Below are 17,779 nucleotides of genomic sequence, written 5' to 3'. Positions count from 1 at the left end.
GTATGTATGGTTTTCACGCATAAACTACTGGACCGATTTTGATGAAATTTGGCACAGATAATCTTTAGACATGCTTTAGACCCTGAGAAAGAACATAGGCTACCTTTTATTGTGAAATATGTACCACGGGCGAAGCCGGGGCGGACCGCTAGTAATTTATAATATTAGCTAGTAGATAGTATATGTGAAGAAAAATGATTAAAAGCTCGTCGCACAAATTGGAAAATTCACATAATATAATATAATAATTTTCCTTCTATTACACCTAGTTTTTGATTCATTCAATACAAAAGCTTATTCAGACTGCACACATGCATTGAAAATATGATTGATAAGAGATAGTAATCAATCAATTAACTAATACACAACATCCATCCTTTCCTATCAATTTTAGTTATTCCTGTATGAATCTCGATATTTTCAATATTTTAACAAATGTTTTCTATTTTATAATACCGCAGATTATCAATAATTTAATCAGATCATAGACATCGGAACATACCTATATAATATCTATATATATATACAACTCAAATGTGACTGATACAGTGATCTATCAACGCACAGCCCAAACCACCGGACGTATCGGGCTGAAATTTGGCATGCAGGTAGATGTTAGGACTTAGGCATCCGCTAAGAAAGGATTTCCCGAAATTCTTGCGGGAACGGGGAAAAACGGGGATGCACGTACAAAATCGTGGGCGGAAGCTAGTCTTAATATAAATAATATACTCGACGAATAATTTGCTTTTTGCTTCATTTAATATGTGTTCAAAATAGTTTAATTCCTTGTTAGGTATACAACATTTTAATTCAATATTTATAAACATTCAAAATTTGTCTCAAGTATAATTATAAAACATTTTAATTCAATATTTAAAAATATTAAAAAGTAAGATTATTTATCCTGAAAGAAAAACTCTACTATGATGGAATAATCATATTTTATCGGAAATATAAAGCAAATTATATATGACTAAACATTAAAACAATATTCCTCCAACTGGTTTAACTAAGACAACAGAATAGTAAAGTTTTAAATGAAAAGACCAACACAATAGGCTCATATTACGAGGTGTTCTTAATAATATGAACAGAAGAGATAACCATCTCGGCTTATACAAATTACAATAGGTAGGAACCCTTTTGGAATTCGTGTACTTTACGAAGATTGACTTTGTTTACTATGCTTATTAAAATATTAACTACATAAATATTAACTACTAGCGGTCCGCCCCGGCTTCGCTCGTGGTACATATTTCGCAATAAAAGGTAGCCTATGTTCTTTCTCAGGGTCTAAAGATTATTTGTGCCAAATTTCATCAAAATCGGTCCAGTAATTTATGCGTGAAAACCATACATACATACATACAAACCTTTCCTCTTTATAATATTAGTATAGACTAGCGGTCCGCCCCGGCTTCGCAACTGGAACATATTTACGTTTTCTCTCTATAAGAACCATCCTCGTACTTATAGGAGGAATATATATAAGGAATATTATAAAAAGATAATTATCGAAATCCGTCCACCCGTTCACGCGTGATGCCGTGACCAAGAGAAATAGTGATTCATTTTTATCTATAAAGACTTACTTATGTTTGTAAATATTAAGTTTTATATGTAAACTTTTAACTCCCTTTAATTGACAGTGTTTTTGTAAAATATCTGCGGTATTATATATGTTGCCGTTCTGTTATAAGTTATAACAGAACAACAGTAGTTTGCAATTTTCTATAATATGAAATATACCTACCTATTACTATCCATTCCCTAAGTAATTATCAAGGTTGTGCTACAAAAACTACATTGCATTTATTTGTACGAACATAATGTCATGCATATTATTATGATACTGAAACAATTTAGTTCATTATGCAAAATTTTCTGAAGTGTAAATAGTAAAACGCAATATCCTAATGAAAAAACTAGGGTTTTAAAACTAGATCACATTAATTTATTATATTATCTATGGACCTAGATAATATACACACCGTTTTTCGCATTTTCTCTAGAAAACGCTTTCCAAGTTATTTTTTTTCGAACAGGAACTAATTTTCATTTTATACGATTCAAAACTGTCTTAGTTTGGAGAAATAAATTATTTTAGCATCGAACCCACAGTAAATATATTACCAACCTGGCCATTCGTATTTGTGCCTATTATTAAAATCTACAATAAAAGGACACGTTTCATTACTGCTTGATGCACCATTAGTGAATTGGTTTTGCGTCGTTATTTCACTGACCGCACTGTGGTTTTTGATTGAACTGTTTTTAAGGAATTACTAAATAAATACCTATTTGAATAATTGTTCTATTCTCTATTGTTTACATCTTAAATATACTGTGTTATAAAATAATTTATATGATACGACAGATAGTATTTTAAATTATTATCATTATTTCCGTAACCTTGTGTAATATGATTAACGTTGTTTATAAATTATTATTATCAATGCAGTACATGATGATGAACAATCCATAATACAGCGTAATTCCGTTTTTAGATAATTACATACATATTATTACATATTATTTATTAATTTTATTCAACAATATTTTAAACATCTAACTATTCGAAACAATAATTGGTTAACCAAAAAAAAAATTATACAATTAAATCATAAAATAAAATCACATTGTCCACAGGGTGTTCACAAAAATGCGCGCAACATAACCAAGAACGGGCGATGCGCCGCGCGCGCGCGCACTCACGTGCCAAGCGCGTACCATGCGCTCGCTAAACGTGACTGCGTGCGCGGCCCTGCTAGAAGACGTGCGCTGGGACGAGCCCACTAGCGTCGCGAGCCTTGCCGTGCTCGCCCTCATCGATGTACTGGTTATAACCGGTAAGATACGAAGTTTGGCAACATCGCTTATTGGTGTTAGCTAAACGTGACTGCGTGCGCGGCGCTGCTAGAAGACGTGCGCTGGGACGAGCCCACGAGCGTCGCGAGCCTTGCCGTGCTCGCGCTCATCGATGTACTGGTTATAACCGGTAAGATACGAAGTTTGGCAACGTCGCATATTGATGTTAGCTAAACGTGACTGCGTGCGCGGCGCTGCTAGAAGACGTGCGCTGGGACGAGCCCACGAGCGTCGCGAGCCTTGCCGTGCTCGCCCTCATCGATGTACTGGTTATAACCGGTAAGATACGAGGTTTGGCAACGTCGCTTATAAGTATTAGCTAACGTGAATTGTAATTGCAGGGAAATTACATTTGCTAAACGTAACAGTTTGGCAACGTTAGTCATTACAAGTAAGGAATTAAGATGTTCAAATTATGTACAAGCTCTCGAAATTATCACAAAGTTGTTATTACTTGTAAAAAAAATATTATTCATGTAGCACGCACATATCATTAAAGATTGTGTGTGAAAGGCAAAAAATATATCATACTTCATAATATGAATAAAAACTCGCGGATAATTATTTATAGTTATATATGCAGAATAGAATATCGTAACAGTTATGATGCGGTAAAATAGACTCACGTTTATTTTAATAAACTAGCTGCAATAAAAGTTAAATAAAAATAAATGGCTTTCTAATAATAAACTAAGCAACGCTTTACATTTATACATTGTGTTATTTTCTCAGCACTCATCATATTATTATGAAAGCATTCAATTGTCTCTTGCGTAGCTCAAAGCTAGAATAGAATATGCAGATAAAATGAAATAGAAAAATTGCCTGTAAAAACTCAGGGTGTTTCCATAAAAATATATTTCTAGTAAGCCTTTCTTTGATTGAATAAACTTCAACGACAAAAATACACTCTATTAACGAGTTGGTTACGTCCATACTAATTTACTATTCCCGTAACGCAAACTTTGTTCTCTACTTCAAAATAACTAAAGAGGAGCAAATGCCAATAGTATACGGAAACCGTTGATACTCCACTATTGATGTGTGTTCTGAGTCACTGCGGATAGCGTTTTGTTGTTCAATAATCGTATTAATAATTTCGTATGTGAAACCAAACGAAGTGGGTAGTAAATTTTTTAACAGGTGTGTTCGAGAATCTGACTTTTTATGTTTTGATATTCCCAAGGTATAGTTTATCACCAATGGCTTTCCATTGCTGAAGTTAAAATCTAATCAAAATTAAAATCTAACCTAAAATAAATTGTGTGCCAAAGGTCTCTATAATCATTTATGTAAGATAATATAAGAAATAAACACATAATTTATCTTACATAAATGATTATAGAGACCGCTTCCAGAAATGAAAAATTATAAACTTCATAAAAAATTGACTGCATTACATAATTTCATCGTAAATTGAAATCTAAACTAACTATTTGTATACTGAAGTTATATTATTTATTAAACATGTCCGCGACTCTAAATATAGCTAAGAAGGCTATACTGTAAAAATCTCAAATAGAAATGGCGTCTTTTGTCGGCTTTAAAAGAACAATCCCACTCAAGTGTAACTTGCTTCTGAATTTATATTTTGTTGTATCTTGTATCTGACTACATGGGATAAGGCTTTATTTTTTAAAACAACACAGACAAGACATGAATTTTCCTAGTTATTCAGCAACAAAAATTACAAATATAACGAAACAACGTCTCAAGAAGTATTCAATATCGACTGCAAATTAAGTTAAAAACGAAAGATCTCATTCAATATAGCCCTTGATACAAGAGCCTAATTAATACGATGATATAGTAAAAGCGAATCTTTCCGCCTTACGCCTGCTCTCTAAACAAACGGTGAACGTATTCATTTATTCCGAAGTGGGGGAACCATTAGCAAATTACATTAGATTGTACGCTGTAGGTATAGAAACACTTTGATAAATTTTGCACAAGAGGCAATTTTTAATAAGGTAAATAGACTTTCTTAAATGGCTTTTGCGCCTCATATTTTATACATGTGCGATTCGTAAGCGAATGAAATGTTACCGCTTTTTTTAACTTTAGCGTCGCGGTGTATATAGGGTGATTCTTTTTTGTTAGTGTTATTTTTGTATTCTTTTGTTTTTGGGATGGTTCCACTTTTGGTAAAGTATGATATGAATTGTTTTGTTTTATAAATGGTAGTACTGACATTGTATGAACACTTATTGAAAATAATGTACGATACAGGAATAAAAAACTTAACACTAATAAGCAAAAATATATGAGGATACATTCAAAATCATACTGAGAATTATTAATAAAAAATAATAAAGAAAAAACATAAGGCATTTTTACGTATTCAGAGGATAAAAAGTTATTTTCGTTGAAGCTATTTCCTTCCGATAATCCGTCAAAGAGATGCCGTAACTATATTTCAGAAGACATGAGGTACCTACACAGAAACATACTTATAATATTATGTTAGTTTAATGTACACAGAGCATTGAATGTACACAGAGCAAAATCATTTTCTTTTTAAATAATATGATAAATTTGGATTTAATAGTACTATAAAATTAGTAGATATCTATTTGTATGAACGCATGGAATTATCCGCGGGGTTCAACTAGTCAAATAGGTTTTATTGAATTTACATGGACACTGCGGCTTTATATGACTACATACGTTTATCATCATCAGCCCATATATACGTTCCTATTGGTTCTTCACATGATAGATATTATAATAGTGATGTATTTTATGTAATGGTAATAAGTTTTTTAACCAATATACAATAATAATTTTTACCACTAACCTAAAACATTCTAGAATCTTTTTTCATAACCAAATTTTCCAAATAAGTACCTATATTTAACCAACAAAAACTTCAAAACAAATTTGAAGCCGTTTTTCAACTTACCCTATCTACATCCAATATCAAAGTTACCATAAATCATCATTCACTTACGAAAGTCTACCGAAATGCCACAATTCAAGCGACTTCTTAACTAAACAAAGTTTCTCGTATATTTATGGCGAATTTCCTTTGAAACTTTCTTCGTTGTGGTTTTAGTAAGTTGAGACGTTTCAGACTTTTGTATTAGAATGCTTTTATTAATATTTGCGACGCAGTCTGGGTGAACTGTTTGCTGAGGTCGTAGTTTTTGGAATCTTCGAGATTCATGGTCATTTGTATGTTTAATCCTGTGATTATTAGTTTTCGTCTACGTTTGCTAAATTAGATTCAGATTCATATTGTGTGGTCAATGTATGATATAGGTATATATTGGGATAATTTTGTTTCTTTTTAAATGCTTGTGCGTTAGGTTCGGTTCAGTTTATATGCTCATATTTACATGAATGATATTTTTTTATCGATGTGTCAAAATGTTACAACACGAACATTCTGAATTCATTACCTAAAAATTAAGATTATTCGTCGTTCTGAATTAAGATTCGAATACAGATTCGAATTCCGGTGAGATCATCCTAAAGGAAATAGGAAATATATGAGAATGTAAAAATATTTATTCATTATAAAAAAATAAAATGCACGCAGTCAAAATATACCTCGATATTGGAGATACAAATAGTAACCAATTAATAGCACTCTATCAGCTTTGATGTTTAATAAAGTTATTTAAAACACATTGTTTTATCCACTGTATCGCTTTTACTGCGTCGTATAATTTTATTAACGTCATCTATCTATGTAACATAGTGGCCAGTTATATCTATGTAAATATCAGTATTGTCTATTTTCAAATGTCAAAGAATAACTCAAAATAAAAGCATTTAAATAGACGTCGTTTGTTGACCGTTTTTTTACTGTTTTTAACAATTTTTAATTATTCTTTGGGTGCATTTGAATTTGATAATATCTCTTGAGCAGGTCGTCCAATTCAAAAATGTGTATTGTGATTCATCAGTCATTGAATAATGTAACAAAAATAATCAAGGAGCTTCTTGTGAAGGTGATCTTGTGAATAATGCATACCTAACTTCGATTTCATAACTACCCACCTTTTCGTTAAAATGCAACACGTACATGGGATAAATTACAACACTTCTACAGTGTCACGTTTCACTTCTATTAGAGCGAGCTATAATCGTAGGTCGGGGGTAAGGGAGCATAAAGATAGTGGCATAGAAGCTTTTTATAGAAGCGATGACTCAATGGCTTCAAGACCTTCGCATTATAGGTCATGGTTTTCTATTTGAATTTTAATATAAAAGCAAAGTCCACAGTTCCATATTACTAAATAAGCTTACTCCTTGATGACGATATTATCTTGACAATAAACTAAAATACAACTGATTTTTCGATTTTGTCAATAAAAAGAAGCAGGCAAAGAACATCTCTATAACTTTTCCAGATACATTTGACATTTTTATTAAATTCAACAGATTTAAAACAAGAAAGTGATGAAAAACTGATCTCAAAATCCAGAATTATTTAGCACTCAATCATAGCAAAACGAAGCAAGCCCACATTTTCACATTTTAATATTCTGATGGGATTCCTTTGTCCAAGAGTAACAAGAGTTTGTCCGAATTAAAATTACAAAACCGTGCGCATTGTTTACAAAACAAAGCCATTGATCAACAAAGGTTATATTCAGCGATAGCCTGACGAGTGACAAACAAAATCCTATACAAATATAGTCAGAATAAACACAGAAAGGTTTCAAAGGTATGAAATTACAATTTTCCAGTCGACCTCCGCTGTAACGAATTTATCAAATCCCCTTTTCTTTGCCTTTCTGTTTTCTGAGGATTTTAAGAAATGTATTGTGAAGCACATTCAGCGTCGATAAATTCGTTTCCCTTTGCAGCAGGTTTTGCCAAGTTTTATATCCCGAAATTATTAAAACTGTAGTAGTAAATCACTAATAGTCCAATTAATCGTATAAAAGTATATAATATAAAACGAGTAGGTATAAAAAACCGTTATCATAATCCATCACCGCTAGATTTCCAAAACTTTTCTCAGTCCTATTCATGAAAATAAATAGTTTAACATCGCAAAAAATCAACGATTTCAACCTAAATCTGAGCAATCAACCGAATAGTTGTTTGACTATCCGCTCCCAATAGGCTCAGTGAAAAGGTTAACCTTGTATAAGATACATGACGTCAGTCCAAATAAAAAAGGTCTATGTTTATTTGGTGAATAAAATCTATTTGGAATTATATTGCGTAAAATGAAATCGTATTGTATGAATCAGTGTAATTGTGTAGTGGTATTTTTAAGCTCCGACGGGCGCGGAGGTGTGGCTTGAAGGCATAGCATGCTTTACCGCGGCAGTCCCCGAGTGCCACACGTCTTTTGCACGCCTCATAAGCGAAGCGTTGAGGTGGGTACTACTGTCACTTCGCGCAAAACATGTGATTTTTCAAACTTAAAATGTCTTTATGTATCATACATTGCACTTGTAAGATAATACATACACACACATATTAAGAAAAAACACTATTTTTAACGTTCATGATATTTTTGATGTCATTTTTGTTATTAAAACTAGTTAAAAAACAGTTTAAAAAAGTTCTGTCTTGGACGTCCGTGTGTCTGTATGTGCGGATCCTTTTTCTTGTTAACACGATAGCGACCGAAATACTTTACTAATCGAGTCTTTTTTTTTCTCTTACGCTTGAGTATGCTCAGGAATAGAACCCTTTCATTTTTCAGGGTCTGATTCGATGTGGTTTAATTGTTATTAAATAAACAAAAATAATAATTAATAAATATTTATTAAAAAAAAATTATGAGGCGTGCACTTTTGGATTTTCCAAATTATTTTTATTTTATTCTACGAATATTTTAGTACAGAAGATATTAATAGCCCTCCGACATCAAGTTGGAGTTGCCAAAATATATTCCTTCAATTCTTAATTATTACGAAAAATTTGCATACACTGAAAACATTGTTTTAGTTTTGGTTATTTATTACATAGATAGATAAATTTTTAATAGCTCGAGGTGTTTTTTATTGAAGTATGTTTTATGTGTCATATAGATTTCATGCAAAAAATATAAATTATTTTAAATTGCAAGTGTAAGTTAGATGTCAGATTATTAACAGTTGTCTATACGTGTAGATTATCTGGTTTTGTTCAATATAACCATTATTTTTAATTAATCAATAATATCTACTCAAAAATATACATTGATGCATATTATGTACTTTTAACAAATACGTTTGGGCATTTATAAAAACATTTTCCCACTTTTCAATCAAGACAACGATTGTAGGTATGTGTAATCTCAAGTGAACTTAAAAAATATAGTAATATAAACCGCGGCGTTAAAAACGCTCGCTCCGTATGCCCCTTAATTAAAAATACTGCTTTTCATAGTAAGATAAAAAATATAAACCACATATGTATTCAGAAATGCCGACTAAACAAAATATTATGATTACTGCTCTTTTGTTTTCCAAGCTTTTGTTCGCTATTACAATTTAATTTTTATTTTAATGTTCCTTTTTGATTTATTTAATAATTATTTATTGTACATTTATGAAGTACCGTGTACATAAATCTATTGTTGATTAATTCTAGTGCAAGGAATTTTATATTTAAACTAGCTGTGCTCCGCGGTTTTACCCGCATTGCTCAGCTGCTGTTGGTCTTAGCGTGATGATATTATACAGCCTAAGCCTTCCTCGATAAATGAGCTAATTAACACCGAAATAATTTTTCAAATCAGACAAACTCTTATGTGTTTGTTTGTTTGTTTGAACGCGCTAATCTCAGGAGCTACTGGTCCGATTTGAAAAAAATATTTCGGTGTTAGATAGCCCATTTATCGAGGAAGGCTATATATCATCACGCTAAGACCAACAGGAGTGGAACACTGCGGGTAAAACCGCAGTGCACAGCTAGTTATTAAATAAAAGGAGGAAATGGTATTTTAGTATTAAACCCTACATTAAAATCTATTAATATATTACATGTTTGAGCTTCTAAAAGCCCTCTTTATTTCAATCAAATCTAATCCATACATTTGTGAGATAACAAATGATAACGTTGAAGATAAATTATAAAGTGCTTTGACAATTTCACTAGAGTTCTGTATAAATAAGTTTACGCGAAAAGTTGAAACTACAATGTCTTAATAAATAGGATTTATTTGTATTTGGAAATTAAACATTGTAGAATAAATAAATGATAAACATATTGTTTACTACAAATTTGAGGTGAGAAAAATTACATCTTTATGCATTTTTTTAATTAAGATGTTTAGCATAATGCATTTATAAAACTGTCTTACACAGTAAAGTTGAATATCGAAAATAGAATAGCATAGGCCATAGACTATAGGTAAATAACAAAACAGCTGTATTCATTAAAAAAATATTCGATTCATAATTATTCAGAATAATCAAAGATGACCAAGTCGTATTTTATCGTTTCATATTGTCTTCATATCACTCGATTAAAATATGATAAACATGAATAAAGAAATACGATGACTGCAACCGACATCTTTAGAATGTATTCTTGTCAATGTATAACGGTGCATTTACACCAAACGAGCGAATGCTCATTCTAACACCGCTATGTCAAATTCTTTTAGGGCCGATTTTTCAATGCGTGGATAAAACTTATCCGTCCAATAAAGTATTACACGATAAAATTAATCCGTCAGTCCTCGGATCACAGACACAATAGAAAATCTATTGTGTCTCGGCCCGATCGGACCGCTCGGTGGTCAATGGGTTAAAATGTCACGTAAACTGTCAAATACGGGCAATTATAATACGCTTTTATAATGGTAGTTTTATACATTATTCGACGAATAAGTTTTAACCAAGGATTGAAAAATCAGCCCTTAGTGTAAACAGGCGTAGAGCATTCTTTCGATGTTCTTAGTGCGTTCAAAATGATGAAGCGATGTTCTAATACTGAATAACACTGAATAGAAAGAAAGAAAGATCATTTATTTAACTCAACAAAATTGCTATAAACACGATTAGCACAATACGAGTTTTAGTTTACACTAAAAGATCACCAAAGAATGCTCTTGCATTCTCTAGCTCTATGTTCGTTTGATGAAAATTCACCGTAATGGTGTATCGATTTTAATCATTGTACTCATTTAATATTTAATTAAAATGTCTTTCATGTAAAGGTTCTATAAATAGTTTAATTGATACAATATCGATGGCAGTGTCGCTATTTCTTCATTGTTCTTGCAAAATATTGTTCGTATAGTTTTTAGTTATATTTTTAGCGATATCTTTTGTAAATTTATTCCAACCTCACCATAACAATTTGCTTATTGTAAATTTTTAAATAATAAATGACAAAGAACAAAATAAAATTATCTGCCCTATCGGTCGTTTAATCTTAATAATTTATTATTACTCTATTAGAAAAATAGAACATGTTATACAATAAAATAGTTAGTAATAATGTGTATAGATGATATCTATGGCAATGCTTTGCAATTAAGTTTTATAATATTTGAAGATTTTACGAAATTTATTATTTTTATTAACTAAGTATAATATTAGTACATAAATCAGGATAGTATCAACATTGTTATTTAAATTTCCTAAAACACACAAAATAAATCAGCCTCTTTATCGTTTCCACGAAGATCTATCAGTAACCAAAACATAATTAACTTTCCGACTTCCCCAAACTTTGAGAGGAAGCGAGCCGATTGATGAGTTTTGCATCACATGATGTGGGTTCAATCCCCATGACTGGATAATATTATGTGGGAATAGCCATTTTCTAGTTATATTATTTGGTTGGTGCAAGCTATTTAGGTAAACACACAAATCCGTCCTTAAAATTAATTTCAATATCCTTTTACCTATAATTTACCGTTCAAGATAAAACTTAAAGCTTATAAAATAATAAAAATTGGTTGTCGAACGCCTCAGATGAGTCAGAGCGAGGTAACGCCGCATGAGTCATGTTTTTTCGTGCGTGCAGCCGGCTTTATCGAATTATAAGACGTTGTCACGTCAAAAATTAAAAATACAATACACAAAAAGATTTAATGAGATGTTTCTTTATAAAGATGAAGTGTATTTAAGTGTAGACAGAATAAAATAACCTGAATCAGTAAGAATATTAATTTATTACTTATAATAATTATGATTATGATGATGATGATGATCAATATAACATTCTTTACAGGCAACTGCCTAGTCATAGCGGCGGTCCTCTGCTCCTCCAAGCTGCGTAGTGTGACGAACTTGTTCATAGTCTCGCTGGCGGTTGCGGATCTGCTGGTGGGCCTTGCTGTACTGCCTTTCTCCGCTACCAGGGAAGTTTTTAAGGTAAATAATTAATTACTATAATTGATCTTTACTTAATATTATAGTGTATGTATTTATTATTTATTTAGTTATGTACTTCTCACCTACCTCCTTTATTACTTCACACAGTGGGTTGCCTGGAAGAGATCACTCTTTAGTGATAAGGCCGCCCTCTGTGTTAGTCTAGCTATAAGTTTTAGTTTTAAGTAATTTGTATTATTAACTAGCATAGAAAAGTGTAATAAATAAAAAATAAATAAAAATTATAAAGCTGAAGAGTTTGTTTGTTTGAACGCGCTAATCTCGGGAAATACTGGTCCGATTTGAAAAATTATTGGCGTTAGATAGCCCATTTATTGACGAATACTATAGGCTATATATATTATTACGATGAGACCAATAGGAGCGGAGCCAAGCGGGTGAAACCGCGAAGCGCAGCTAGTCAGATACATTTGTTGTGGCATAAAAATTCCAACCAATACCCGCAGCCCCATCATTAAAGCGGCTTGACGAAACACTGTGCGGTTTTTAGTCGGTAAGAATCCGACATAAACCATTGCTCCTTCCCCAGGGTCCGTGACCGTGGGTATCTATGCAATATTTACCCTCAAAAAAAATAATAAAAGGAATACAACTGTTGAGGACTCATCAAAATGTTCTCCTTGAACAACACTAGCTATTAAAAAACCGCATAAAAATCCGTTGCGTAGTTTTAATTGTTGCGTAGGTACATAGGGCTCATCAAAATCTTCGTCTTGAACAACTCTTTCTGCTAACAAAACCGCGTCAAAATCCGTTGCATAGTTTTGAAGAATAAGCATTCATAGGAACATACTGACGGTGGGGATCTTTGTTTTGTACCTACTATGTAGTCAAGAAATAAAGAAAAAATCTTTGTTTTATAGATTTAGTAATATTACATAGTTTCTACATTATAAACAAACTAAACAACCGAAGATAAGTACAGAATTTGTGGCGTTTAAAATATCATTTAATTAATTCTCCACCACAAATGAGATCCCCTAACTTACTATTTTACCTTTGTTAATGAGCGTTCATTTATATACTTTGGCAGTCGTCACGTATGTCAGACGAGTAAACATTAGGGAAACAACTTAATCAAACCATCTTCCTTTACTATGGGAACTTAGAATAGAAAAACTATTATTTATTTAGTTATTTTGAACTAAATTGTGACTTTATTATTTTATCATAGTAATAGAGCGGAATAAATAATATTTTATTTGTAATTCTACAGAAATATAATATGTTGCATTCAGATATTTTTTTACATAATATTTATCAAGTAGAAATTTTGTCCTAGCAAATCCATGGTATCTCCAATCTCGATTGGATTGGATTGGAATTCGCACTAACGCTCTGAAGCTCTTTACAAGCTTAATTTAAATTTATTTATCAGTTTAAATATGAGATGGCATTCAAGTAATTATTCTTATCTTTCTAAAGATTCAAATGCATACAAAGAATGGTAAATTACTTGAAAATCGCATGAAATGTCTCCCAAGAAACTCATTCAAAATTACATTAAAATTGTATTGAAATTTCAAGACGGAATCTCGAAGTTTCGATTCGAGAAACTATCGAGTGAACAATGGTAGCACTTGTAACATCTGTTACCGCAATTTAATTCAATTGCAGATGTAATAATGAATATTTATACGAACCTTACGTATTTCCACTTTGCTTGAAGACTTGTAATTTTGTTCATTTGTTGAGATTTTGGGATGTTTTTGTTAATAGTGAGGAAATAAGTTTTTACATTTAAAATTACTATTAGTATTAGTATAATTAATAATGATTGTAAATTGTTATTATACGTTTTACTAGCTGTGCCCCGCGGTTTTACTCGCATTGCTCCTCTCATATTGATCTTAGCGTGATAAAATAATATTAGGTATAGCCTTCCTCGATATAATATTATCTAACAGTTAAATATATTTTTTCATATCGGACTGGTGGTTCCTGATATTAGCCTGTTCAAGCAAGCAAACTCTTCAGTTTTTTTAATATTAGTATAGATTTATTCAGAAGTATTTTTTTTAGCTAGATGGCTCTTCATTGCAGGCTCACTACTACACTACTAAACGTTTATCGTGACAAAATCAAACGTTTATCTCGAGAAAAAAAGAGCGCCAAAAGTGGTTTATCGCAGATAAAACCAAAACTAAAAGTAATTACACAAAATGCTCTGACAAATATCTTTCAAATGTTTTAATATAATTGTTTATGAAAAAAAAATCATAATAAGTATTACCATGTCAAGTAGAAAACGTAAAAGTGTGAAAATTAGAGCTAACTTGGTGATTTTTTTTTATCGAGTAAATTTTTAATATTTTATGTTTTTGATTAAACAGAATCGTTGAACATATCATCTAGTCTGATATATATTTTATTTTTTAGATTTGGTCTTGCATATTACACGTATCATCTAATAGAAGATTGGTTATTTTGCTTTATCATCTAACTGCCTGCCAAATTTCAGCCCGATCCGTCCAGTGGTTTGGGCTGTGCGTTGATCACAGTCAGTCAGTCACCTTTGAGTTATATTATAATATATAGATGTATGTGCCTGTCTTTTTTAAATAAATAGAGAATAATCAAAGCCCTATTTTAAATTGGATAGAGAAGAGAACCCTTGTCTTACAAAACTATAAATTCTCAACGATTTATTAAGGGTAACTTTACTAGGGGATGAGATAGATCGCTCTTTTACCTTATATTAATCTTTAATTGTTCATTATACGTTCAAAAGGTAGGGTATTATTAGGCGGTAATCTCTATTTTGACAATCTTGTAAACTAAACATTTAATTTAAAAGGGTTTGGTATACCTTTAGGGTTTCCTTTATTCAAATTACCGAAGTTATTATCATTTTATGTATTCTTATCTACTTTATTGATTTAAAATGTAATATACACATAAGGAAGATCTAAACTTTTACCTATAAATACTTCTATTTCTAATTTTTATCAGTTTAATATTTAAAAGCTTACTAAATACGTGTTTTTTAACTTTTAAACCATTGAACTACAGATCCTTTATTTTTAACTAGCTTACCGCCCGCGGCATCGCCCGCTTTGTCTTTTTAGACAAAGGTTTTCCTAATAAATTATATACTAAAACCTTCCTCTTGAATCAATTTATCTATTAAAAAAAAACCGCAACAAAATCTGTTGCGTAGTTTTAAAGATTTAAGCATACAAAGGGACATAGGGACGGAGAAAGCGACTTTGTTTTATACTATGTACCTAGTGATTCCCTTCGCTTCTACAATTTGCTAACACCAAAGCTATTCTCAAATACAGTTAATACATACCTACGTATAGATTGAAGTAACACAGGCATTTGTTCACCAGCATTCGATACTTTATCTACACGAAAATAGAATACGGTTTGGTTCAAGTTTAAACGTTCTGCTAATTTTGTAAGAGAATGTCTATTAGAAAGACTCTCTGTCGCAATTGCTTCTGATTTTGTTTTATTGTTGTCTATTACAATATTATATTTCAAAGGAAATGATAATAATTCATATCCACCACGCTGGCCAAGTGCGGGTTGGCGGAAACTTTTGATTCTTCGACATGCCGGTTTCCTCATGATGTTTTCCTTCACCGTTCAAGCAGTGGTGACGTTATAAACATGCACAGATAAATTGAAAAATCAATTTATTTCCTGCACGCCCGCCGGGTCTCGAAAACCGGTCTTATCCTAACTTTATTCCTGTAAATAAACAAACAAATGAATTTGATATCCGAAGCCTATAATTTCTTATTATTCTAAACAAGTATAAATTGATCTTTTTATTTTCTTTCATTAGAAGAAGAGAAGAATCGTTTGATTTGTATTTAAATGAAGTCGTAGAAATAACAACGAATCGAATAACATATTTTATATTCTTCCTTTTCGTGAAGGATTCCATACAATATTACTACTTTTGCTTATCGTGAAGTTTCCCTAATACGTATATTTCTTACACCACACGTTAACTTCTTAGCCATTTGCATTGTCGTCACAGATAAAACGTTTCCGACTACCTATCAGCACTTTGTGGTAACATAATACCTGTTTTGGTGATGTTTTTGATATAATATTTTTAATCTATACTAATATTATAATGCTGAAGAGTTTCTTTATTTCTTTGTTTGAACGCGCTAATCTCAGGAACTACTAGTCCGATTTGAAAAATTATTTCGTTGTTAGATAGCCCATTCCATCACGCTTAGACCGACAGGAGTGGAGCCACGTGGGTGAAACCGCAGGGCACAGCTAGTATATATAATAAATCCTTACTAATAAAATAAATTGGTAGTGTGTTTGTTTGTTTCACGTCGTAAGTAATAGAGTGATTTTTACCGCTTTTAAACATATTATCATTCGAAGAATCCGTAGGCGAATAGTAGATATATTATGTTAGCGTTTCAGTGAAAGTAAATACCTAAATAAACAAATTAAAGTAACGACTCAGGTATTTCCAAGATAGGCTTACATTTCAACTAATTAAATTATATATAATTTTTGGCGCTATCTAGCTTATAAGGGCCGATTTTTCAATGCTTGGATAAAACTTATCCGTCCAATAAAGTATTACACGATAATATTTAAAAAATGTCACGTAAACTGTAAATATTTAATTCATTTTGTTATTTCTCAACTAATTCTTCAAACCGAATCACATTTCTCACTTGCAAAGCATAAGCGGGTGCAAAACGTGTTCTTTTTATTACAAAATCAAGGGTTTTACGGGTTCAATTTCCGTCTAGGTACGTCTTTGGTAATACGGGGTTTCCGGGGTGTTCGTGACGTCATTATTCGCTTCCTCCCTCTAATATTAAGAGGGGTGGGTCGAAAAATCACTGACTGTATAATGATAGTTTCATAGTGTTTGTCTTTTGATAGTTATATGTCGGGTGAATCTATATAATTTAAGCTTATGGTAATATTTTGATGTTTTAAAGCTTTTGTTATTAGTGACTAGCTTTCCGCCCGCGGCTTTAATTGTATACTAGGTATATAAAAATAATTTCATACTACAACCTTCAACGAGAATCACTCTATCTATAAAAAAACCGCATCAAAATCCGTGTGTAGTTTAAAAGATTTAATCATACAGACACAAAGACGGCGGAAAGCGACTTTGTTTTATACTATGTATTGATGTCTTTCGAATTGATGATAAAGTATATAGGTATAGGTATATATATACAGTTGTTGAGTATTGAATAAAATTTAGTGAGGCCGGGTTAAATATTAGTTTGAAATGTAATAAGAATGTACTGCGATTCTACACAGCTTTAGGTAGCTGTGTTGATAACAAATCGCAGCAAGTCGATTATTAGCAAAGTGAGGGTAGTTGGGTCGAACGTCGTATAAACAACGTCCGAGCCCCTAGGCATGATTCGTACGAATGCGCCACGAGTCAAAGGAACGCGGCATTTTAAACTATTCATCCACTAAAATATTAAATCAAAAGTTACGTCTAACAATATAATAAATTGAAATACAGAAGAAAGTAGGCAAAACATCCATATAACTTTGAAAGTCTGTCTTTCTGTTCAATACAACACAAATTCATTTAAATAAGCTACTTTCATTGCTTCGAGCCTACAAAATAAGCTAAAAACTTTCGT

At 31.9% G+C, this 17,779-nt stretch overlaps 1 protein-coding gene across 1 annotated transcript in view; it reads left to right on the top strand.

Annotated features, from left to right (window-relative positions):
- Nucleotides 1–2,659: 2,659 nt before the first annotated feature.
- Nucleotides 2,660–17,779, top strand: part of Oamb (Octopamine receptor in mushroom bodies) — a 39,622-nt gene continuing 24,502 nt past the window's right edge. The window contains exons 1-2 of the mRNA XM_090115320.1: nt 2,660–2,852; nt 12,010–12,152. Coding sequence (XP_089971446.1) covers nt 2,735–2,852; nt 12,010–12,152 — 261 coding nt within the window. The 5' untranslated portion in view covers nt 2,660–2,734. The remainder of the gene's footprint in view (nt 2,853–12,009; nt 12,153–17,779) is intronic.

This window comes from Colias eurytheme, chromosome 23 (genome assembly GCF_061535395.1).
Source record: "Colias eurytheme isolate Ceu_HAF_F1 chromosome 23, ilColEury1 Martin Lab GWU primary, whole genome shotgun sequence".
Classification (NCBI taxonomy): domain Eukaryota; kingdom Metazoa; phylum Arthropoda; class Insecta; order Lepidoptera; family Pieridae; genus Colias; species Colias eurytheme.
The sequence above is the reverse complement of the archived record's forward strand: the minus strand, read 5'-3'. Positions and strand labels throughout refer to the sequence as shown.